The following is a 26,289-nucleotide window of genomic DNA, read 5'->3' as shown; positions in this document are numbered from 1 at the left end:
ACATGGTGTGTGAAGGTTGGAAGAAGGTAGAAGAACTTGAGTGCCCTGCACAGATCCCTGACCTCAACCCCACTGAACACCTTTGGGATGAACTGGAACTGGAGTCTCCTCACATCAACATCAGCACCTGACCTCAACCTCACTAACGCTCTTGTAGCTGAATGATCACTAATCCCCACAGCCACACCCCAAAATCTAGTGGAAATCCTTCCAGAAGAGTGGAGGAGGTTCTTATAACAGCAGAGGGGGAATAAATCTCTTCTGGGATGTTCAACAAGAGAATATAGATGTGATGGTCAGGGGTGCACATACTTTTGCCCATATATTGCATCTCTTGTTTATATTTGTGTGTTCATGTAACGTTTTCATGTTATACTAATGTCCCCACAAAGCCAATGTGTGATCTGAGAGTAATGTTATATTTATAAGGTCTCATGACTGTGATTAACGTTGAGTGTCCTGTTCTGTCTTACAGCACGGACACTCATTACCCCACCGGGACTGATGTGTGACTGCAGTTTCACCTCAAACCTCTTTTCCAGGATAAAGCAGTTCTGGTGAACTGTTAGAACCCACCGCACATTTCCAGCAGAACGTTTGGAAGTTCCAGGACTGATCTATGTGTATATCTATGATATAGTATCTTTAATGTTCTCTTCATGATCAGTTCACAACATGCCAGGACTTCATTATTCTATAAGTTCACACCAGTAATTACAGTAAACATGCATATGAGTGTAAGTACATGTAATAAAACAAGTAAAACAACTAAACTAGAAAGCAACATATTTTCTATTGCATTAACAGATATAATATATATAATGTACAACTCTGTCTAGCTTTGACTATTGAACATATTTAGATGAAAAGAAAATTTGCTGAAACCCTCCTTGGATATGTATTGTATGTATATGCCATTTTGTACAACTTTGTACATACTATGTAAAAATATATTTATCTACAGTATGTGTATTACAAAATAAATGATGATTGTCACTAAAACGCAACAGATGAGATGTTTGTGGTGTATGTTGTCATTCTCCAAATTTCGTGTGTTCTGTCAGTGCTTGTGTTCTGTGTCCAGACATAACGTCATACATACATGAAGTGTGTGTGTGTGTGTGTGTGTGGTATCTGTGTGCACTTTACTCCCTGTGTGTGTGTGTGTGTGGTATCTGTGTGTGCTTTACTCCCTGTGTGTGTGTGTGTGTGTGTGTGGTACCTGTATGTGCTTTACTCCCGGTGTGTGTGTTTGTGTGTGTGTGTGTGTGTGTGTGTGTGTGTGTGTGTGTGTGAGAGAGAGAGAGAGAGAGAGAAAGAAATCATGAAATTGACGTGATCACTCTTCTTTATTATTATGGTTTTATATTTTTCTTACCTTTATTAGTAAATTCACTTATATTCTGTATATTTACTTGTTATCCTTCTTTTTTCAATTATTCTGTATATAGTGCCTTTATTTTGTCCTTAATTTGTACATTTATGTACATTGTATGCACTATTTTTTATTTAATCTTTTATTTTATTCAAGTTTGTCTTTTATTTTTTCTGTTGTTTATGCATTACTATTACACTATGAAGCAGATGAAACTGAGCGTGAGAGAGGGAGGGCTGAAGGGGGGGGGAGAGGGGGAGATGGGGGAGAGAGGGGGGGAGGGGGAGATGTAGGACAGAGAGGGGGGAGAGGAGGGGGGAGGGAAGAGAGAGATGGGGGAGAGAGGGGGAGGAGGGGAGAGATGGGGGAGGGGGGGAGAGAGAGAGGGGGGAGAGGAGGAGGGGAGGGAAAAGAGAGAGGGGAGAGAAACAGGGAGGGAGAGGGGGGAGAGACGGGGAGAGCGAGAGGGGAGAGAGCGAGAGGGGAGAGAGAGGGGGGAGAGGGAGCGGGAGAGAGGGGGGAGAGAGATAGAGAGAGATAGAGAGAGGGAGAGAGAGGGAGAGAGAGAGGAGGGAGCAAGAAGGAGGGAGAGAGAGCTACTTTCCATTTTAGACTCCACCCTCTGGAAGGTAAAACAGATCAAACCAGTTTTCTGGTCAGTGTCACTCTGTAACTAAAGTTTGTTGGATATCACGCAGTAAGTACGTTTACATTTGTATATAAATATATACATCAGGTATAAAATCTATAAATAAAGTATAAATACTGAATCTCATCACTAGATGAAGAGTAAATGAAGCAGTTTATGATTGTTAGTGTGATTGTAGTTGAAGTGTTTAATGATACAGAGTCAGGTTGTATGTTGTAGTTTTGTGTTGTGTGACAGTCTTAGTGTTTAAATGTCACAATACAGCGGGATTTAAAGAAATGTTAACATATATAACACTATAATGTACACTGTAACACGACTGTAACACACACGGAGGTTGGGGTACTAATTACTGCAACTAGTCTTTACTGATTTAGTGGAATTTCACCAAAAATAAATGACCACAGAACTGTAAAGAAATTAAAACTGTCAAGAAATGAAAACTGTAAAGAAACGAAAACTGCAAAGAAACATGTTCTCAGTAAGTGTTAACATTTTGAATCACTCTGTTTAACTACAGTACAGCAGTGTTACAGATGTTTAAATGCATTTTAAATCACTTTTTCAGAGCATTAATCACTTAATATTAATATTAATACCATCACACTATATTGCACTGACTCAGAAGCACTAGTAACAGTACACTTTCCTAAAAGGAGTGTGTTTTAAATATAAAGCTCTTTCAAGTAGTTAAACAATCTATCACTATTTTGTCTGAGGATTGATTAACATTAAGTAAAGGTTTGGGAAAATGTGTTTACATGATGTCCATCATTCAAGTGGAATGAGTTATATAACATATATAATAGAAGTGCGTCTCAGTTAATGGATCTCTAACAGAAGTGTTGAGCTGAATGTCTCTGGAAGGACGGTGTCCGGTTACAGATATTCAAAACACTGCAAGCTGTTGTGACGTGTTGAAACTGGTTTGTCTAGAAATGTAAAAAAAGAGCACGTGATTTCTTGTAAAGACACACACACACACACTATCTAAAAACAAATGTTTAAGCTCCCCAAAAAAATTAACGCAACAGTTTGCATCAATATTTTGGAATTATGATAAATTCTAATGAAATTAAGTTCAACCATCGAACTATATTGAGATAGAGAAATTACATTTTCCTCCACAATCAAATATATTTTCAATTAACAGTAAATTAATAATCTGTATAATAAACACAAGTTTTTAAGTTGATTACTCATAAAAATTAAGTTGTTCCAACTAGTTTTTTCACATTATTTAAAATGTGTATGTGTGTGTGTGTGTGTGTGTGTGTGTGTATATATATATATATATATATATATATATATATATATATATATATATAATGTAATGTAATGGGGTATTGATTTCATGTGGTTTATATATCAGTGCTGTGAAGAAGTATTTGCCTGATTTCTTCTGGTTTTGTGTAGATCTCATACTAAATTGTTTCAGAAATAAAAACAAAATCTGAGAGAAAACAAAAGCAACCTGAGTAAACACAAAATACTGTATTTTGTGTTTTCTCAGGGTGCTTTTGTTTTCTCTTAGATTTTGTTTTTATTTCTGAAACAGTTCAATTATAATTTTATTTATTGAAGCAAAAAAGTTATCCAATACCAACTGGGCCTGTGTGAAAATGTATTTGCCCCTGTAGTTAGCTGGACTAAATGCAGCCAGGTCTGATTACTACAAACCCTGTTCAATCAAATCAACACTTAAATAGAACTGTTTGAACGGCTTGAAGTTGGTTAAAAGAAATTCCAGAAATTATGATGAAGAAGGTGATTGAAATACATCAGTCTGGGAAGGGTTACAATGCTATTTCAAAGGCTCTGGGACTCCAAAGACCCATAGTGAGAGCCATTATCTCTAAATAGAAAAAAATGTTGTGAACCTTCCCAGAAGTGTCCAACCTTCCAAAATTCCTCCAAGAGCACAGCAACTACTCATCCAGGAAATCACAAAAGAGCCAAAGACAACATCAACATAATGAGGGGAAAACCACTGCTAACCCAGAAGAACATTAATGATCGGCTGAATTTTGTCAAAACACCCCTTGATGATCCTCAAACCTTTTAGGAAAATGTTCTGTGGACTGATAAGTTGAAAGTGGAACTGTCTGGAAGACAGGTGTCCCATTACATCCAGTGTAAATCAATTCCACAAAAAGAACATCATACTTACATGCATGGTGGAGGAAGTGTGATGGTGTGGGGATGCTTTACTGCTTCAGGGTCTGGGAAACATGCAGTAATTGAGGGAAACATGAATTCTGCTCTCTACCGGAAATTCCTAAAGGAGAATGTCCGGTCTTCAGTCTGTAAGTTGAAATGCAAGAGCAACTGGATTATGCAGCAAGACAATGATAAAAAGCACAGGAGTAAGTCCACCACTGAATGGTTCAAAAAAGTATGTTATTATATTGATAGAGTATTTTCTGGTTATGATACTTGTTCTGGTTTATTGGTTTATGCCTTTGTGTTTTGCCCTGGTTACTGTGTTTGCACATCTCCTGACTGTTGCCTGTATCTTCACTTTGATCTTGCCTTATGTTTTGGATTTGTTTGCATGTTGTAGGAAAAAAGCTCTTAACCTGCAACTCACCATCTCCGCCACCTGCCATTGTGCTGAGGCTTAAATCAGGGGTCTTCAATCCTGGTCCTGGGAACTCACCACTTTAGAAAACATCTCCTTTATTTAACACCTAATTCAGATCATCAACTCGTTAGGAGAGAGATTCATGAACTGAGCTGTGTCAGATAAGAGAGACAAACAAAATGTGCATTGCTGTGGGACCAGGACTGAAAACCACTGGCTTAAATCATTATTTGTGAAAAAAATATGTTTCTTATATTTTACAGGTTATTTGTACATTAAATAAATAAAAAATAGTGTTACACCTTTAACCACTTTTTCCCCCCACAGATTTTGTCTTGGCTTTATTACTTTCATTATTTGTCTATCTTATGTGATTTGTTACTCACTACGCTAGGAAGATGTTCTGTCTAACACTTATTCAAAGTCATTATACAATCATCTGTACACAACAAATTATATTAGCATTCACATTACTCTTTTTGGATCTAATTATATCTGAGTTCTAGAATGATGAAGAGACAGAGATCAGACTCACCAGAACCCAGCTGTGTGTCCATGAACAGTGATGAGTCAATCGATCGTTCAATTAAGTTCAGAGATGGAGAAAGTTCTACTGATGTGAGGTCAGTATAGTGCTGTGTTTTATGGCAGTGTTCCACCTGATCAATATCACTGGTCTCATTATGAAGCTCTTCATGAGCTTTATCAGGTGCTGAAGCAGTAAAACACTAAGCTGTAAAGTGCTGCAGCTCTCGGACTGGCAGTGACAATATTTACTACTGGGAAATTAATAAAAATATAAGTATTAATTATTTAATTACAAAAATGTTTCTAAATATTTTATTATCAGTTAGTAAACTATGAAATCATTGTATTGTGTTAAGACAATAGTGTTAAATATCTGTGTTTGTGTAAATGTGTGTGTAGCTACAGTGTCCTCCACTAATAACAAAGACTTTTTTTTTTATAAACCTGTGTTTTGTTTTGTAATTGTTTGATATCAATGAGAGCAGAGTATTTTTGTGAATTTTTTAAACAAGAGATCAAAAGGTTAAATAATAAAGACAACTTTTGACAGCCTTATTTGCTCATATTTACCAAGGGTGCCAATATTAGGGGAGGGCGCTGTATGAAGTCATATAGTCCATATTATATGATGTGTTTTGTTTGTTCATAGACCACAAAAGAAGAAATCAAAGAGAAATGAGTTGGATTCCATATTTAAGGTGTATGTCTTTTTAATGTGTGTAACGTGTGAGTAGGTGGTAGATTTTTTTTGGAATAATGACTATTTACAGATTTATATTTTATGTGTATATCTTAATATTATGAAGGTTAAATGATTATATATTCACACAGAATTTCAGTTGTAACTGTGGTAATAGACAGAGACCTTATTTTCTTTTCATAAAACAAAAGCATCTCTCACTTTGTTATATTAACATTACAATACTCAAATATCTCACTGTGTGTTTCTAACCAGGAGCTGGAAGGCAAAGTCATCACTCTGATAAAGACTGAGCTGAAGAGGTTTAAGAAGCTCCTGAATCCAGATTACCCAGCATGCACTGAGAGGCAGTGGGGGGATGAGGAGGATCTGCACAGTGTCAGAGAGGGAGCGCTGAAGATCACACTGCACGTCCTGAAGAACATGAACCTCACAGATCTCGCTAACACACTGCACAACAGTAAGAGCTCTGAGTCATTAATTTACTACTTGTTCATACTTACACTTACACCACAGTGCTGTTATTCAGCATTTATGGAAGGAGTCTCCAGTGTCAGCGCTTTGTAACAGTCAGAGGTAAAACTTTAATTTTAAGTCTTCTGATATCTTCAGGACAGAGGAGTTCACACTTTGCAGTTTTTTGGTAACATGATAAGCTAAGAAAAAATTCTAATATTGATGTTTTTGTGTTTAGTAAACTGTGCTTTATTCCTTTTTATTTCTTTATTTTCTTAGAGCTGTACCCGGTGATTGCGTGTCAGCAAACATTAAAATCCAACCAGAGAGAAAAATGCAAACGAGTTAATGAAGGAATCTCACAGCCTGGAAGCTCAGCACTTCTGAATGAGATCTACACAGAGCTCTACATCACAGAGGGTTGGAGTGGAGACGTCAATAATGAACATGAGGTGAGACAGATTGAGACAGCGTCCTGGAGACCAGCAACACAGGAGACACCCATCAAATGTAATGATCTCTTTAAAGACAAGTCCATCAGAACTGTACTGACTAAAGGAGTTGCTGGAATTGGAAAAACAGTCTCTGTGCAGAAGTTCTTTCTGGACTGGGCTGAAGGAAAAGCAAATCAGGACATCACCTCCATGTTTCCACTTCCCTTTAGAGAGCTGAATGTGATCAAGCAGGAGAATCTCAGTCTGATGGATCTTCTTCATCAGTTTTTCCCAGAAATGAGAAAACTAGAAATAATAGACTCCTACAAAGTCCTGTTCATCTTTGATGGTCTGGATGAGTGTCGACTTCCTCTAAATTTCCAGAAGAATATGAGATTGTGTGATGTGACAGAGTCAGCCTCAGTGGATGTGCTGCTGACAAACCTCATCAAGGGGAATCTGCTTCCCTCTGCTCTCCTCTGGATCACCTCTCGACCAGGAGCAGCCAATCAGATCCCTCCTGAGTGTGTAGACCAGGTAACAGAGGTACGAGGGTTCAGTGATCCTCAGAAAGAGGAGTACTTCAGGAAGAGAATCAGTGATCAGAGCCTGGCCGATAAAATCATCTCACACATGAAGTCTTCAAGAAGCCTCTACATCATGTGCCACATCCCAGTCTTCTGCTGGATCTCAGCCACTGTTCTAGAGAGGATGTTGGGTGAAGCAGAAAGTGGAGCGATCCCCAAGACTCTGACTCAAATGTTCACACACTTCCTGATCTTTCAGATCAAACACAAAGACCAAAAGTACCATCAGAAATGTGACCCTGATCCTCAGCAGACCAGAGAGAGTATCCTGGCACTGGGAAAACTGGCTTTCCAACAGCTGGTGAAAGGAAACCTGATCTTCTATGAGGAAGACCTGAGAGAGTGTGGCATTGATGTCAGAGAAGCTTCAGTGTACTCAGGAGTGTGTACCCAAATCTTCAGAGAGGAGTTTGGGCTTCACCTGGGGAAGGTGTTCAGCTTTGTACATCTGAGTGTTCAGGAGTTTCTGGCTGCTTTATACACATTTCTCTCCTTCATCAGCAGAAATGTAACAGAACAACAAACCACTGATCTGTCTGATCTTCTCACCAAGTCAGACATGTCTGATCTCCTCAGGAGTGCAGTGGACAAGGCCTTACAGAGTGAGAACGGACACCTGGACCTGTTCCTCCGCTTCCTTCTGGGTCTCTCACTGGAGTCCAGTCAGACTCTCTTACGAGACTTAATGCCACAGACAGGAAGCAGCTCTCACAGTAAACAGGAAACAGTCGAGTACATCAAGGAGAAGATCAGGGAGAATCAATCTCCAGAGAAATCCATCAATCTGTTCCACTGTCTGAATGAACTGAATGATCATTCTCTAGTGCAGGAAGTACAAACTTACCTGAACAGAGAATATACCTGTAGTCTCAGTGGAACCAGACTCTCTCCTGCTCAGTGGTCAGCTCTGGTGTTTGTGTTATTGAACTCAGAACAGGATCTGGATGAGTTTGATTTGAGGAAATATGATCCATCAGATGAATGTCTTTTGAGGCTGCTGCCAGTGGTCAAAGCCTCCAGGAAAGCTGAGTAAGTATTTTTATTTAGAAATGTTTTAATGTAATACTGAACTGTACCATTTGGATTAATGCTTGTTAATAGTTACTCTAATCACCTTTAAACAACTCTTTAAACAACTGCGGACAATAGCGGGTAGTGTTATCAACAAGCTAGCTGGTTAACATTAATGATAACTCTATCACTGTTGATGATTACCTTCTCAAAAGGTATTAATATGATCTGTGTTATAGGTTTAACCAAGTGATATGTCTGTATATTAACTGATCTCAAGTCAATACTGCTGTAAACTAATTTTAAAATATAGAAGGTGGACTTTACACTGTTCACAGAATGAACAGTCATGTTGATTTGACGTCACTCTATAAATGAAGAAGTAACTGGGAGAAGACTACCCCAAATTGATCAGTTGAAATTTCAAGCTGATGGCACGTTTTTGGTTTTAGTTTTGGCTTTTACCAGTTGAAGGTATTATCATTACTTCTCAACACAGATGTTTTGTATGAGGGACAAACTATAGCTTCTCCAGGAAACTAAGCTACATTAAGCATGAAGCAGCAGCAGACAACAGCACAAATAGTTAGACAATAAACTATACACAACACTATACAGTAGACTGTACAACTATTAAGCACAGGAAAGTAGAGTCTAGAGGGTAGACAGTTGATTAATTACCATTGTACATGCATAATTACAGTGCACATTAATAGGTGGACAATAGTCCTTAGCAACTTATATATTGTTAGAAGACAATGTGTACTGGTTAAAGTGTCTGTGCATATAAAGTGAGCAAAGTGCAGGGTGGGCCACTTATGAGTTGGAAGCAGCCCTACGGTGTGTCACAAAGCATAACCCTCCCACCTGGAGTGACCAGTACCACCATTAGTATATCTCCCTTTGAGTGCTCCCTGGGATATCAGCCTCTCATGAGCTCCAGCCAGGAAGACGACATTGCAGTTCCTTCTGTGCAATGCCCACCTCTGACGTTGCCGCAAGGTTTGGAAAGAGGTTGTGCCGTCCTGCTCCGCTCCACTGAATGCAACCGTCATCTGGCCAACTGACATTGGGTTCCAGCTCCCAACTACCTGCTGGGTCAAATGGTGTGGCTTTTGGCCAAGGACATTCCGCTAAAGAAGGAGGCCAACAAACTTTCCCCCATTATTTGAGCACCATTGAGAGCATCATCAATCCCTCCATGGTGAAACTCAAACCCCAGCTTCCACTACCCTTCAATAAATCCTTTTAACCTTCAGTCCTTGTGTCTGTGTTCTGCATTTGGATACCATCTTCTCTGTGTGCATGATAACAGATGACCATTAGAAAGTGAGCAATTATATTGTTTTGTGTTTTTCTTTTTTTGTTCCTGCTCAACACTGAGTGCATCAGTAGAGACAATATCAGCCACTGGAACATTGAACAGCTGATATGTAAAATGATTATTGCATGTGTTGCAGGGTGAGACTGACTGTATTGCGGTTTAAGAATTTATTGAGGGGCAGGCAGACAGTAGTCAGTAATGTGTACAGAGTCACACGATCCACAAACAGGCAAAACAGGGCAATAAACAGAATCACAAAACCAAGAACGAAAACAACATCAAGAACCAGAAGAGCAAGATACAAAACAATACAGCTTGGTACGGCACAGGTGGGAATTCTCTGAACACAATACTTCACCCTGAACGAAGACACAGGGAGGTATAAATATACAAACTAATCAAAAGTGGTAACACGGAACAGCTGATATAATAATGACACATAAGGGAAACAATCATTGACAAAACAGAGGCAGAGACAAGAAACATAAACAAGACAACGCCATGCTTCAGGCAGTTCATGTGCGCTGATTGCCGGGGAAATCCATGACAATTATATTAAATTGTGCAGAGTTGTTATTGTTTACACAGTAGCACACAAGCACATCAACTGTTTGACCGTTATTCAAAATAAAATTTTGTATGAACACTGAAAAATCTACAGTATCTCACAAAAGTGAGTACACCCCTCACATTTTTGTAAATATTTGATTATATCTTTTAATGTGACAGCACTGAAGAAATGACACTTTGCTACAATGTAAAGTAATGAGTGTACAGCTTGTGTAACAGTGTAAATTTACTGTCCCCTCAAAATAACTCAACACACAGCCATTAATGTCTAAACCACTGGCAACAAAAGTGAGTACACCCCTACGTGAAAATGTCCAAATTGGGCCCAAACTGTCAATATTTTGTGTGGCCACCATTATTTTCCAGCACTGCCTTAACCCTCTTGGGCATGGAGTTCACCAGAGCTTAACAGGTTGCCACTGGAGTCCTCTTCCACTCCTCCATGACGACATCACGGAGCTGGTGGGTGTTAGAGACCTTGTACTCCTCCACCATCCGTTTGAGGATGCCCCACAGATGCTCAATAGGGTTTAGGCCTGGAGACATGCTTGGCCAGTCCATCACCTTCACCCTCAGCTTCTTTAGCAAGGCAGTGGTCATCTTGGAGGTGTGTTTGGGGTCGTTATCATGCTGGAATACTGCATACTGATCATGCTCTGCTTCAGTATGTCACAGTACATGTTGGGATTCATGGTTCCCTCAATGAATAGCCGTATGAGTGCTGCCAGTATTGCTGCAGAGGTTGAAGGGGTGGGGGGTCAGCCTGTCAGTGCTCAGACCATACGCCGCACACTGCATCAAATTGGTCTGCATGGCTGTCGTCCCAGAAGGAAGCCTCTTCTAAAGATGATGCACAAGAAAGCTGGCATACAGTTTGCTGAAGACAAGTAGACTAAGGACATGGATTATGAGACCAAGATAATCTTATTTGGTTCAGATGGTGTCAAGCGTGTTTGGCGGCAACCAGGTGAGGAGTACAAAGACAAGTGTGTCTTGCCTACAGTCAAGCATGGTGGTGGGAGTGTCATGGTCTGGGGCTGCATGAGTGCTGCCGGCACTGGGGAGCTACAGTTCATTGAGGGAACCATGAATGCCAACATGTACTGTGACATAATGAAGCAGAGCATGATCCCCTCCCTTCGGTGATTTGGCCGCAGGCCAGTATTCCAGCATGATAACAACCCCAAACGCACCTCCAAGACGATCACTGCCTTGCTAAAGAAGCTGAGGGTGAAGGTGATGGTTTAAACCCTATTGAGCATCTGTGGGGCATCCTCAAATGGAAGGTGGAGGAGCACAAGGTCTCTAACATCCACCAACTCCGTGATGTCGTCATGGAGGAGTGGAAGAGGACTCCAGTGGCAACCTGTTAAGCTCTAGTGAACTCCATGCCCAAGAGGGTTAAGGCAGTGCTGGAAAATAATGGTGGCCACACAAAATATTGACAGTTTGGGCCCAATTTGGACATTTTCACGTAGGGGTGTACTCACTTTTGTTGCCAGTGGTTTAGACATTAATGGCTGTGTGTTGAGTTATTTTGAGGGGACAGTAAATTTACACTGTTACACAAGCTGTACACTCATTACTTTACATTGTAGCAAAGTGTCATTTCTTCAGTGCTGTCACATTAAAAGATATAATCAAATATTTACAAAAATGTGAGGGGTGTACTCACTTTTGTGAGATACTGTAGATCACTTCTCATCTAGATAAAATGGTATCAGCTCCATGATGACATAACATCAGTGAAATTGGCATATTGACCTCACTGTAGGGGACAAATAGTATGTTTATAGGAATGTTCTTTATTTGTAGTTGAGTAATGTAATTGTTATTTTCTCTAATAAAATCCATTAATATAGCATCAGATACTTTATAGTGTCACGAAACTTACGTAATGGAGGTTAGGACGGATGGTTTGCTTGGTTTCCTTAGCGTGACGTCTCCTCCGTCTTCCTGCTGCATCCATGGTGCGGCATAGTATCCTGTCATGAAACTTACGTAATGGAGGTTAGGACGGATGCAAGTGCAGTTAAAGACTTTTATTAGAGAGAGACAGGCAGACAAATACAAAACGGTAACCATAAGCATGGTCAATAACAGGCAAAAGGTCAGGCGATCGGCAAACGGGCATAAACTGGGCAAGGCAAAACACAAAACGAGAAATGAGGTGCAAGATCAAAAACCATGAAACAAAACACGAACAAAGGCTTGGCACAGTGAATATACTCAATACTACGTGAAGTACAAAGAGACATGAGGGGTTTAAGTGACAAATGTAATCAGGGTGAAACACAAGTCACCTGAAAACAATGCTGACACACATGCGGGAAACAACCAATGACAGTACAGGGATGGAGACGGGACATAAACCACAACAAAAGCACATGTCCAAAGTAAACAAAGTCAATATCACTGAAGACCCAAAAGCGTGCTCGTATATCGAACTCGCACTTCGGATCTCTGAGCACGCTGTATTCTACAGCGATAGCTTGAGGGGAAAACGTGACATATAGCATCAGATGTTCTGATATACATAAACATTATCTTCATACTGTAGTTATGTAATTATTTATTTTCTCTAATATCAAATGCACTATATCTGCAGTGGTGTTTGTAGAAATTTGAACACAGATCAGAGTGTAGTGTGTGTACTGTAGGCTGCTCACTCTCACGTGTGTGTTATGTACATGATGTAATGGTGTTCAAATAAATTGTAGCTGAGAGATTGTGGAGTGCAGAAAGACCTCGGTGCTCCTGTAAATGTGCTGATGTAGTGTCCTGTCCTGTGATTTCTGGGTGCGACATTTCCATTACATGGTAAATGTTAGCTGTATTATGGTGTTTTCTTATATTTCATTATTTCTTTTCCAGTCTGCAGAAGTGTAATCTGACAGAGGAAAGTTGTAGAGTTTTGTCCTCAGTTCTCAGATCAAACTCCTCCAGACTGAGAGAACTGAACCTGAGTAAGAATAACCTGCAAGATTCAGGAGTGAAGCTGCTCTCTGCTGGACTGGAGGATCCACACTGTACACTGGAGATACTGGGGTATACACACACACACACACACACACACACACACACACACACACACACACACACCTTTTAATTGAAACAAACATTGGGCCTTTTAGTAATGTTGTGTATACCGTGGTGCTTTATGGTACAATATTACATATCTGTGAGGCTTAAAAGTATGTGCACCTTTGCTTTCAGTATGTGGTGTGACCCCCTTGTTCAGTAATAACTGCAGATAAACGTTTGGGGTAACTGTTGATCAGTCCTGTACATCGGCTTGGAGGAATTTTATCCCGTTCCTCAGTACAGAACAGCTTCAACTCTGGGATGTTGGTGGGTTTCCTCACATGAACTGCTTGCTTCAGGTTCTTCCACAACATTTCTATTGGATTAAGGTCAGGACTTTGACTTGGCCATTCCAAAACATTAACTTTATTCTTCTTTAACCATTCTTTGGTAGAACGACTCGTGTGTTTAGGATCGTTGTCTTGCTGCATGACCCACTTTTTCTTCAGATTCAGTTCATGGACAGATGTTCTGATATTTTTCTTTAGAATTCACTGGTATAATTCAGAATGCATTGTTCCATCAGTGATGGCGAGTCGTCCTGGTCCAGATGCAACAAAACATACCCAAACCATGTTACTACCACCACCATGTTTCACAGATGGGATAAGGTTCTTATGCTGAAATGCAGCGTTTTCCTTTCTCCAAACATAACGCTTCTCATTTAAACCAAAAATTCTGTCTCATCCGTTCACAAAAACAATTCAATTCAATTCAATTTTATTTGTATAGCACTTTTAACAATGGACATTTGAAATTTATTCCTAATGAACAAGCCGGTGGCAATGGTGGTGAGGAAAAACTAACCCTAAGATGATATGAGGAAGAAACCTTTGAGAGGAACCAGATTCAAAAGGGAACCCATCCTCATCTGGGTAACAACGGATAGTGTAAAAGTAAAGGAAAGTTCATTATGATTTTTATATGAAGTCTGTTTTGTTGAAGTAGTCCACTGTTCACTAAAGGAGACCTGAGTGTAAAACTGCATGTGGTAATTGCAGTCCTAAAGCCATCGCAGCAACCATCTGGCTTTAATGCTGGCCTGAATTCTTTGAGGCATGAACTTCAATAATGAAAAGCAATATTCTCCATCAAGCTATTTCCACTTTCTCGAATAATGTTGACAGATCAGCTTTGCAGGATGGAGCCTTATCATGGACAATTTTTTTTATTTGCACCATAAATTTTCAATCGGATTGAGATCCAGATTGTTTGCTGGACGTGTGTGATGAACAGGCCAATGGAGATGGTGTTAGGATCCATGTGCTAGAAGTTTACTGAAATATACAAATAAACAATCCAAATCGGCAGGCAAACAAAACAAAGAATCCAAATAATCGGTAATTTCAAAAAACAGGCAACAGTCATAACATTGGCAGTGGTAGCTAAGTGGATAAGGTGTTGGATTACTGATCAGAGGATCATGAGTTCAAATCCCAGCACTACCAAGTTGTGGCTGTTGGGCCCTTGAGCAAAGCCCTTAACTCTCATTTGCTCACAGATGCTGACAAGAGAAGATGTTAGAGTGAAACATTGCATGTCTGTTGTGGTTTAAGTCAAGTGAGGAGAGGTGGCTATCATTGGGAAGTGAGGTTGTGACAATGGAGGAGAAGTGTGAGGGGGAAAGGGAGTGAAGATTGCAAAAGGGACAAAAAAGAGACAAAAGGAGACAGAGGGTGGAGACAGTGAAGGGGTGAGGGGAGAGAAATAGAGAACTGGATAAAGAAATGGTCAGAGGTGTGCAGAGGAGTAATGAGAAGATTGTGTGTGGTGCAGTTATGTGTGAGGATGAGGTCAAGCTGTTTGCCGGCTTTGTGAGTTGGTGGTGTGGTGAACTGCTTGAGGTTAAACCTGGGAAGGAGCGCAAGAAAATCAGCTGCATGCGGCTTATCTAGATGAATGTTGAAGTCACCGAGGACGACAAGAGGAGTTCCATCATCTGTGATGGTGGACAGTAGCATGTCAAATTCATTATTGAACTTCCCCAGTTGACCTGGAGGACGATAAACAACAAGAAAGTGCATTTTGGCAGGGTCAGTGACTGTAACAGCATGAAATTCAAAGGAAGTGTAGGAGCAAGAGGGAGAAAGACAGGTAAATTTTCATGTTTTGTAGAGAAGCAAACCTGTACCACCCCCTCGTCTGTTGGGACGCGAGATATGGGAGAAGTTGGAGGCTAGGGCAGCGGGTGTGGCAGTGTTCTCACTATGGATCCAGGTCTCAGTCAGAGCCTGCACACTGAGGTTGGAGTGGGTTGCAAAGGCAGGAATGAAATCTGCCTTGTTGACGGTTGATTGGCAGTTCCAAAGTCCGATAGAGAATGAGAGGGAATCTGCAGAAGCCAAATTCAGAGAGCGTAGGTTGTCCAAGTTGCATACCTTTCTGGGAGTGTTCCACGGTCTGCGCCTGTGGCAAATAACAGGGATAAACTGATGACACGTTAGTGTGTAAGCAGGTAAACAGCAAGAGGAATAACGAGAGAAAAAGAAAGTATACTTAGCACTTCGAGTGGTTTCTTGTCGGTGTCCTTGCTCGGTAGACTCACGCAGTAGCCTTACAGGTCTTTACACGAGCTCAGTCTTCACACGACAAGGGCTGACGCTTCCACCTCAGTGTTTCTTAGTTCTTAAGTACTGTGGTGGGGTGCTTCACAATTGAGCACGCCTCTTTAATTAGCAAAACAAAGTTTAGTCGCGTGAACAAGCGACTCCTGACAGAAACTGAATATGAATACCAGAATTAGCTTTAATCAAGCAATGTGTAAACAGCTCGTAGCAACAAGGAAGTGCAGTTACAGCTTCTATCTGACAATCGGTGCTAAAACTAGTTTCAGCTAAAAAATCCAGAAAGAAACACTTCCCAGTTACTGTTCGCCTGGGTCAATAATCACTTTTATTCATAGTGCAGATAAATGCAGTCTTCCACTAATCCCCTTCTCTGATCCTATTAAAGTTGTAAGTACTTCTCAGATACAGCTTAGTATAGATTCTTGCCTCACGGTGTTGTTCCAGGGCTGAAGGGATGATTGGCAGTGGGTAGCGATATTTGATGGTGACATAGTTCAATCCTCAGTAATGAATGCATGGGCATAGTCCTTCTTTTTATTCCCACAAAGAAAAGCCTGTTGCCATGAGAGAAGTGGATGGATTCAGAGCTTCTCTGATGTAGGTTTCCATGGCTAACGTTTTGGGTCGAGATAATGGATAGGCCTTACTCTTCGGTGGAGCTGTGTTTCAAAACAGTTCAATAGCACAGTCCCAGGGACGGTGAAGTGGAAGTTGGATGGCTTTGCTCTTAATGAAAACATCTGTAAATTCCTCATACTCAGCAAGGATCTTGGTTTCAGCTTGGAGATTGGGGCTTTATATGCTGGTGGTTAGGCATGGTAGGTAAACAGTGACATGAAGACAATGTTCCTGACAGACATTTGACCACTGTGTGAGCTCACTTTCATTCCAGGAGTTTTACGGATCGTGAATAGCCAACCATGGATGCCCCTAGATGATTGCATGTTTCGGAGAGTTAATGACATATAAAGATAGGTATTCAACATGAAATAATCCAATCTTAAGTGTTACCGGAGCAGTTTCTTGTGTTATTCCAGAACCAATGGTAATGTTGTTGACAGTAGTGACATGGATGGCAGGGATGCATTTTGTCTAGCTAGTCAAGGCATTTAAAGTTCAGTAAGAAAAAGACAGTCCAATCAGGCAAATAAAACAAAGGATAATCCAAAGAATCGGTAATTTGAAAAAACAGGCAAAGGCCATAACATGAAGCAAAAACGGCAGGCGATGGTAAACAGCTCAGTAATGCAGATGAACTAACAATACAAGGTGAATGTGGAAATGGCATGTTTATATATGTAGACAATAGGAAGTGAGCATGAGGCACATGTCCTTAGTTAGTATTTGGGTGAGGGCTCCCTCTGGTGGGTGGATGAATGTGGGGCAGCCTTATTCATTACACCATGTCACTGAGTTGATCTGCCTTTCCTGTAGAAAAGCTTTAACACTTTGCTCTGTGGCAAGATGCATTATCATCCTAAACAATGACTTCATCATCACCAAACCTATTTTCTATCGATGGAATGAGAAAAGTGTTCAAAATTCCAGTGTACATCTGTGCATCGATTGTTGAGGTCTCCCCTGGTCCTTTACCTGACATGCAACTCCATATCATAACTGAGAGGGGATATGTGATTGTTTTCTTCTTTATATGTTTCAATAGAACGGCATCAAACAAGTTCCAGCACCATCTTCTTGGCCAATGCAGACTCGTGATTTATCACTGATTACTCATTTTCATCCAATCATCCGCACTCCATGATTGCTTCTCTTTAGCCCACTATAACCTGGTTTTCTTCTGTTTAAGTGTTCATGCTAGTTTTTGTTTGGCTTTTCTATACGTAAATTCCATTTCATTCAGCAGATTTCTTACATTTCTGTCACAAACACTGACTCCTGTTTGTGCCCATTTGTTTTTATTTGGTTTGCATTTTCTATTTTCAAGGCATATTGACACTTTGATGTCTTCCTCTGTCGACCCGTATGTTTTCCTTTTATAACTTTCCCATGTTGTTTATTCTTGCACCAAATTTTAGATACAGCTGACTGAGAACAACCAAAATTTTTGCCACACTCCATGTTGGATTTCCTTCTTGAAGGAGTTTTATAATCCTCTCCATTGTTTCAATTGACAACTCTCTTGTTGGGGCCATGTTTCCTTTCAAAAAGTCCAAGGTTACGGTCTGTAAGCACTTCCTTAAATTAATTTGCATTTTTAGACTTGGGCTGGTATTTGTTTTAGAAATGGAAATTACAAGGTGATTCCATCATTTTTTATGTCAAAATTGTGATTCCATCATTTTTTCCTCTACTTGATCTGGGAGAAAAATATGCCATTAATTAAAATTATTTCATTTAACTTGTTTGAGGTATGTTTCATGAAGCCAGAATGTTCAGCTATTAAACAAAAATTTGTTTTGTGTCATATCTGTGCTTGGTTTAATTGCTACGAAATAAAAAAGCAATGGGTGATGTATATCTTGTGTTATGTTCTTTCATTTACTCTAAAAGTACTTTAAGGAAAGGGTGCCCCGTCTCTGTAGATACATGGTACCTATAATGTTCTCCAGCAGAACTTGACCCAGAGCTGCAGAATAAATAAAACATTTAATCATTTCTCTTCCAGTCTGTGTAGGTGTAAACTGACAGAGGAAAGCTGTAGAGTTCTGTCCTCAGTTCTCAGTTCAAACTCCTCCAGACTGAGAGAACTGAACCTGAGTTACAATAACCTGCAAGATTCAGGAGTGAAGCTGCTCTCTGCTGGACTGGAGAATCCACACTGTACACTGGAGATACTGGAGTAAGATTATCACTAAATCACTTTATCACTAAAGATTACATTTACATTTACGGCATTTGGCAGATACCCTTATCCAGATACAACTGAGCAGTTGAGGGTTAAGGGTCCAGCAGTTTGATTACATAGAAACACTGTGTGTGTGTGTGTGTGTGTGTGTGTGTGTGTGTGTGTGCGTGTGTTCAGATCTTGTCTGTATTAGGGGTATAACATAAATGCATTATCTGTGTTTGTATCTGTTTAGTGCTCAAAATATTCATATCTATTTTCATATATGGATTTAAACCAGAAATGTGCTCAGACTGTATCAAATGCACTATATTGCAGTGTTTATAGAAACTTGAACACAGATCAGAATGTAGTGTGTAGGCTGCTCGCTCTCGTGTGTGTGTGTGTGTGTGTGTGTGTGCGTGTTATATAGTAGATGATGTAATGGTGTTATAATAAATTAAAGCTGAGAGATTGTGGAGTGCAGAAAGACGTCGATACTCCTGTAAATGTGCTGATGTGGCGTCCTGTTCTCTGATTTCTGTGTGTGAGAGAACCACTCACATTTCTATTACATGGTAAAGAGTAAGTGTATTACAGCTGTGTTTGTGCGTTTGACATCGGTGTTTTGATATTTCATCATTTCTTTTTCCAGGCTGCGTGGGTGTAATCTGACAGAGGAAAGCTGTAGAGTTCTGTCCTCAGTTCTCAGATCAAACTCCTCCAGACTGAGAGAACTGAACCTGACTGACAATAACCTGCAGGATTCAGGAGTGAAGCTGCTCTCTGCTGGACTGGAGAATCCACACTGTACACTGGAGATACTACGGTGAGTTAGTGATTTACTTTTTAATTGTAGTGACGTGATATATTTTCGTTGTTGTGTGTGTGAGATGGAGAGTAAATGTTCTGTATATAAAGATTTTGTGTAGTTTATGTTTTCACTGCTAAAACTGAGTGTGATAAATGTGAGAAGTTTTTCTTTCCTGCAGGATGACTGCCTGCAGGATTACAGATGAAGGTTATTCTGCTCTGGCTTCAGCTCTGAGTTCAAACTCCTCATCACACCTGAGAGTGCTGAGTCTGTTAGGTAATAAAACAGGAGAATCAGGAATGAAGCTGCTCAATGATCTAAAGGAGCATCCACACTGTAAACTGGAGACACTATGGTGAGTTATTGACTCTCTCTCTCTCTCTCTCTCTCTCTCTCTCTCTCTCTCTCACACACACACACACACACACACACACACACACACACACACCTACTATGATTAACGTTGTCTGTTATTCTTTCCTGTTCTCTGTCTAACAGCTTTCAGTCATAATACCTCACCAGGACTGACATGAGATGTGTTTCTGCTCAGCGTGGCATCGTGCAGTTTGTTGTAACATGACACTAAAACATTTCATTCTTTATCACAGTACTGATAGAATTAATAAGGTACTAGTACACTATGTTAAAGTATATTATTGGGCCTTTACTATCCAAATCTCTGCAGCACACATCACTGTGCACTCTCCCTATGACTTCACTTCCTGTACATGGGACTACAACAAACACCTGAAGTGAAACAATCTAGAAACAGCTGGAATATTATGATATCAGATTGTACAGATTTGTTATGACACAGAGTCTTAGAAGAACAGAAGCGTGAAAAACGTTGCCTTTCCTACCTGTTAATAATCATTATGATTATATTATGATAATAACCATTATAATGTTAAGATATTAATGTTCTTCTCTGGTGACCGGTTAATGATTAATCTGTAAGTCCATGCCAGCTAATTACACTAAACATGCACATGAGTGTATGTAAGCTCATGGGATAAAACAAGTGAAAATGCTAAACATTTTCTACTGTATTTTCATATAACTTGTATTACTGCATCTATCTTTAACTACTGAACATATTTAGATGTTCTTAAATGAAATGCAAAATACTTTTTAAATGAAGAATGTCTTGCACATGCACTTTCTATCTGCCTGTGATTTAATACACTTTTACATACATGTTTTATTGATATATTCATCTACAGTGTGTGTTTTAAAAAATAAACACTGCCTGTGGCTAAACCACAACAGTTCATGTGTTTGAAATGTTTGATTAAAAAACTTTCAGAAGCAGTAATTTTTATGTCTCAATAACAAAAACAAAGTCAATGTGTGATCTGTGTTCTTATTTAATATTTATCTGAATGTGTTGTGATCTAAGCACTCATAATAGCTTATTTTCATGAATGTATGTAGGGTGTGTTTTTGTGTGCTTATTGGGTGTATTATTAAGGTCTCTCCAGTATACAGTTTGTTGTATTAATGTGGTGTGTGTGTGTGTGTGTGTGTGTGTGTGTGTGTGTGTGTGTGTGTGTGTGCGCGCGCTTATAATAATGCTGAAAAGCAAAAGTAAAAAGAGTCACGGCCATTAAAGAGTCAGCCTCTTAATAAGTCCAGTTTCCTTATTTCACTCAGAATCAGTGTTAGTGTTTGGTTTCAGTGAAAACAAGGTTATATACAGTGGTATATTTGCAGGGGTATGTGAGTAAAACTTTTTACTGATTTATTTGTTTGCTTATTTGCTTATTTATATATGTATGTATGTATTTATTTATTTATTTATTTAAATGTATTTATAATTTTTTCACAACTATTTGTCACCATGTGTTTATTTCCTCATCATTTTTTAAGAATTTAAGCAAATTTATTTAATTAAACTTTGATTAGTGCTCCTTAACTAGAATGTGATTCAGGTGCAGGTGGTCACATGACCTTGATGTAGTTCAGTGGCTACTGGGAGCTGTAATCCTGAGTAGTGGATATCCATGACAACATGAACAAGAACAAAAATGATTTGAAATCACATCCTATGACACACACACACACACACACTATATATATATATATATATATATATATATATATATATATATATATATATATATATATACCTAAAGTAAGTATAAGTATCTTTTAGGTTATCCTATTGTCTGATGTGTATGTGAACACGGTATTAGGTGTATAACAGACTTTTCACCATTGTAAGCTGCAGATGGTGGCTACAAGAAGAAGTGTTCTCAGAAGTGCATTCCAACAAAGGACACCATCTACATGTCCCAAGTGCAGAAATTACATTTGTAATGCACACTATAAGATATTGTTCAGCATGTGCTGTCTAGACAGTCAAACAATGCACTTGCTCTCCCGTGGTGGTCAGATGTGTTCAAACAGAAGATGTTGGCCATGTGGATATTAGACAAATCATTTCTAAAAGGATTTTATTGAAAATGTATAGTTATGTTTGTACAGATTTTTACTGCTGAATCACTTAGAAATGCACCATGAAACGTTGCTCAGTCACACACACACACACACACACACACACACACACACACACACAGGGAGCTGCTGTATTTCACTTTCACGACTATATGGTTTAATTCTGTGAGGGGTGGAGGTGGGGAGTTCATCACAGAAAGGAAACGAGTGCACACACACACATATCAAACTGCAATTGTGTGTGTGTGTGTGTGTGTGTTTCCGTTCTGTGTTACCCTGCACAATAAAACCGTTAGATCATAAAAGTGAAATTCATCAGCTGTTTTGTAATGAAAAATTATAAGGAGTAAAAACACAGTAAGTATTTAAATCTGCAGCTATAACATATAAACACACTGAATTGACACTAGATGCAGAAGAGTTTTGTGGGTTTTTTACTGAAGTGTTAATGTGCACACTTTGCTTTATGACTCAATGTGGTGACAATTTCCTGTAAGTAAGCTCTGTGCTGATACAGGGTCTGATTATAACACACCGGTGTTGGAGTGAAATAAACGTGTGTCCTGCTCTAATCTGGAGGAGGAGACATGACCTCCAACATGAATGTGTCTGGAAAACAGGACTTAAAGAAAGATGAAAGGTGAGTTACTTTACATTCACTAAACAAACACCAGCTCCTGTGAACAGAACACTAGTTAACAGAGAAACTATGCCAAAACGCATAACAATTTTTTTGTTGAAAATGTTGTCATGTAAACGGCCCATAAACTTTGGCTAAAGTTGTTAAATAGTAGCTAATATATCACTGATCTGATCTAAGAACAGTTTACAGAAATCATTCACAGAGAGAAGAGTTAAATGACTGTGTATGAGGCATGTCTTCTGTTAAAATAAATGTGCAGACTAGCTGAATTAAAAAGATACAATAATTGGTGTTTAATGAAGAACACAGCGTTGAACAGTACTGTTCAGTATTATTTATTGCTGGAGAACAGGGATTTTGGTTATACAAACAATTAGATTCAATAGTGGAGCTGTGGAGGGGAAAAACATCTTACAGGTACAGCTGTGCGTAACATTTGCATTTCATTAATAAACTGTAAAACATTTCAGCCTTAAAAACATGAGTAAACTCAACTTGCAGATAACCTTTGTTTCAACTCAAAAACGTATGTTTTACAATTTTCCAAGTCAAGACAATGGATTCATTTAACTTTATTTTTTTTTAATTGAGTTCAATATCTAAAACTTTCCATGACAATTGGAGTTAAAAAGAAGAAATAAGTCCATGTAACTCAATGGGGTTATCATGTTTTACAGTTTACAAAATAAAAAAATATAAATGTAACATATATGAAAAAGAAATTAAGATTTATTTTTTTTCAAACAGTGTATGTTAAGAAACTGATAATAAAAATGAAAATAAAATGGTGTGAGTATAAATGTTTGCACCCCCTTTTCTGAATGTGATATAAACAAAGGTTTTTAATAACCTGTAGATTCACTTGTATTGGCCTTTATAACTGCCTTTGATCTCAGTCATATTCCTTGAAAAACCGTTTGATCCATGACATCATTTGTTCCTGATATTTCTGTTGTAATTCTGTCAGACATCACACATTGTCTTCTGTAGATCAGTTTTGGAGAGAGGAAAGGTCATGCTAACTCTTTTGTTGTCTTGTTACAGGAATACACCTTCATTTATGTTTTAACATGTTTGGAATTCATTTTTTTAACTAAAATCAATTGAAAAAATATATACAAAAAGCATACTTAAAAAATTCAAGCTATATTATGTTAGCATGCACGTTTCCCTTGATTTTTAAAATTTAAAAATACCTGTCACAAAGTGAGCACAAAGAGTGCTACTAGTATCCAAATATAAAACCACAGATGCACTGGAAGGTTACAAAATCAAACCAGCAAAATCAAGGAAAATTGACTCATCCCACTGTTGAGCAAAGATTACAAAACCAGGCACTCATATAGACTGTTTGTAGTTTAAAAGCCCTTTTTCATTTGCTTTTCATCTTGTAATGATTGGATTGCCACAGTTCACTTACAAGCATTGTTTAGGCTCCAAGCAAACATCATGAAGTATTTATAATCAGCCTTGTTGATGGCTGATTGGCAGTTACATAGCTCAATTGAAAACAAGAAGCTGTCAGATGAGGCTGCCAGCAGAGAGCATAAGCTGTCTAAATTGTGTACTCTTCTATGAGTGCACCATGGCCTGTGTCTATGTTAAAGAACATAAATGAACTGATGACTCGTGAGTTTGACAAAGGCCAAATAGTGATGGCTAGACAACTGGGTCAGAGCATCTCTAAAACGGCAGGTCATGTGTGGTGTTCCAAGTATTCAGTGGTTAGTAGCTGCCAAAAGTGGTCCAAAGAAGGAGAACTGGTGAACTGGCGACATGGTCATGGGTGTCCAAGGCTCACTGATGTGCGTGGGGAGCGAAGGCTAGCCCATCTGGTCCGATCCCACAGAAGAGCTACGTTTAGCACAAATTGCTGAAAAAGTTAATGCTGGCTATGATAGAAAGGAGTCAGAACACACAGTGCATTGCAGCTTATTGCACACAGGCCAGCTTAACTACAAACCAGGTAGAGTACCCATGCTGACCACTGTACACCACCAAATGCACCTACAATCAGAACTGGACCATGGAGCAATGGAAAAAGGTCACCTGGTCTGATTAATCATGTTTTCTTTTACATCATGTGGATGGCCGGGTGCATGTGTATCACTTAAATGGTATGTACTTATATAGCGCTTTTTTAACCTTAGAGTTTCCGAAGCTCTTTACACTGTGTCTCATTCACCCACTCACACACCAATGGTAGTAGAGCTGCCATGCAAGTTGCTAACTTGCCATCGGGAGCAACTTGTGGTTCTGTGTCTTGCCCAAGAACACTTCAGCATGTGGAGTCATGTGTGCCGGGAATCGAACGCCAACCCTACAATTAGTGGACAACCCGCTCTACCACCTGAGCCACAGCCACCCACTTACCTGGGGAAGAGATGGCACAAGGATGTATAATGGGAAGAAGGCAAGTTGGCGGAGGCAGTGAAACCAATGAGGTGAATACATTCTATGCACACTTCGAGGCTAACTATACTAGCACTAGCCAGCTGACTAGTGCTACAGAAGGAAGCAGCTCTGTTAGTAATGAGCATGCAATTTTCATCTCAGAGGATGAGGTTTGGAGGGCTCTTCTGGCCATGCACTAAGATCATGCATTGATCAGCTTGCTGGCATGTTCACTTCCATCTTCAATGAGAATCTAGCTAAGTCTGTGGTCCCCACCTACTTTAAAAAATCAGTTGTCATTCCTGTGCCGAACAATAAGCCTGCTTGCCTAAATGACTATCATCCTGTAGTCCTCACATCACTTGTCATGAAGGTTTTATATATAGTGATGCTTGAAATTCAATCTGTGCTTCTACTGCAGCAGCCCTCAGCATTCAGTGGCCTAATGCCCAGCCCGCCCCAAATCCAGGCCTTCTCTGAACAGCTCAGAGTGAGATAATCAGCCTTCTTACTCCAACACAGTGAGTGTCCCACACATTATTGCTCACCAAACTTTTGCCATATTTGTGCAGATAGGCTACTCAGAGGGTTTTTCTCCTGTTTCAGCACTGATTTATTCTGATTCCATAACCCATTGTTCACAGTCCAAGGCACCCAGAATGCTACCCATTGGTAAATTCCTTCTGTTGCCCATACCACAATGACCATGGTCTCACATTGCTAAATACTTTGTCACAGATTTACAATGTTCCCAAGGTAATACAGCCACCATGATGGTCATCAACAGTTTCTCCAAGTCCCTATGTCAGATTCCCCTTGCAGATCTCCCTTCTGCCTTCAAAATGACAGAGTTCATATTCACCCATGTAATCTGACACTATGCGATTCCCAAAAACATAGTGAGTGATAAGAGAGCTCAATTCACATCCCTGTTATGGAGCAGCTTTAAGGAAGCTGGAAGTATCAGTATCCCAGCCGGTCAGCAGCAAAGTAGATTGAGAGGGTGCCACCATGGTAGCCTGTATATGTGCCAGCATGCCGGAGAGTTGTGCTAGTTAGGCAATGATCATGGCTAACAGCTGTTGCTGTTCACCAGTGAGGCAGTCTCACATCTGGTCACTACCCCCAAGAGGTCCAATCAAGAAATAAGTAGTTTCTTGCAAGCATACTGTGCTGACAGTGAGGAGGACTGGGCCTGGTTCCTAGAAAATGCCTAGAACTATCTCTACATCATTCAGCCATGCAACTAAACCCATACCAGGAGATATGGCTGTCCATTAAAGACAGCAAGGTCATGGTTGCAGGAAACTCTCTCCCTTTTACACAG

General features: G+C 39.6%; 1 protein-coding gene across 1 annotated transcript in view; it reads left to right on the top strand.

Annotated features, from left to right (window-relative positions):
* The first annotated feature begins 4,314 nt into the window (after positions 1 to 4,314).
* The window catches only part of LOC128601031 (uncharacterized), a 76,156-nt gene continuing 54,181 nt past the window's right edge, over positions 4,315 to 26,289 (top strand). Inside the window, exons 1-3 of the mRNA XM_053613903.1 lie at positions 4,315 to 5,231; positions 5,786 to 5,834; positions 6,092 to 6,296. Coding sequence (XP_053469878.1) covers positions 5,116 to 5,231; positions 5,786 to 5,834; positions 6,092 to 6,296 — 370 coding nt within the window. The 5' untranslated portion in view covers positions 4,315 to 5,115. The remainder of the gene's footprint in view (positions 5,232 to 5,785; positions 5,835 to 6,091; positions 6,297 to 26,289) is intronic.

This window comes from Ictalurus furcatus, chromosome 25 (assembly GCF_023375685.1).
Source record: "Ictalurus furcatus strain D&B chromosome 25, Billie_1.0, whole genome shotgun sequence".
NCBI classification, from domain to species: domain Eukaryota; kingdom Metazoa; phylum Chordata; class Actinopteri; order Siluriformes; family Ictaluridae; genus Ictalurus; species Ictalurus furcatus.
The sequence above is the reverse complement of the archived record's forward strand: the minus strand, read 5'-3'. Positions and strand labels throughout refer to the sequence as shown.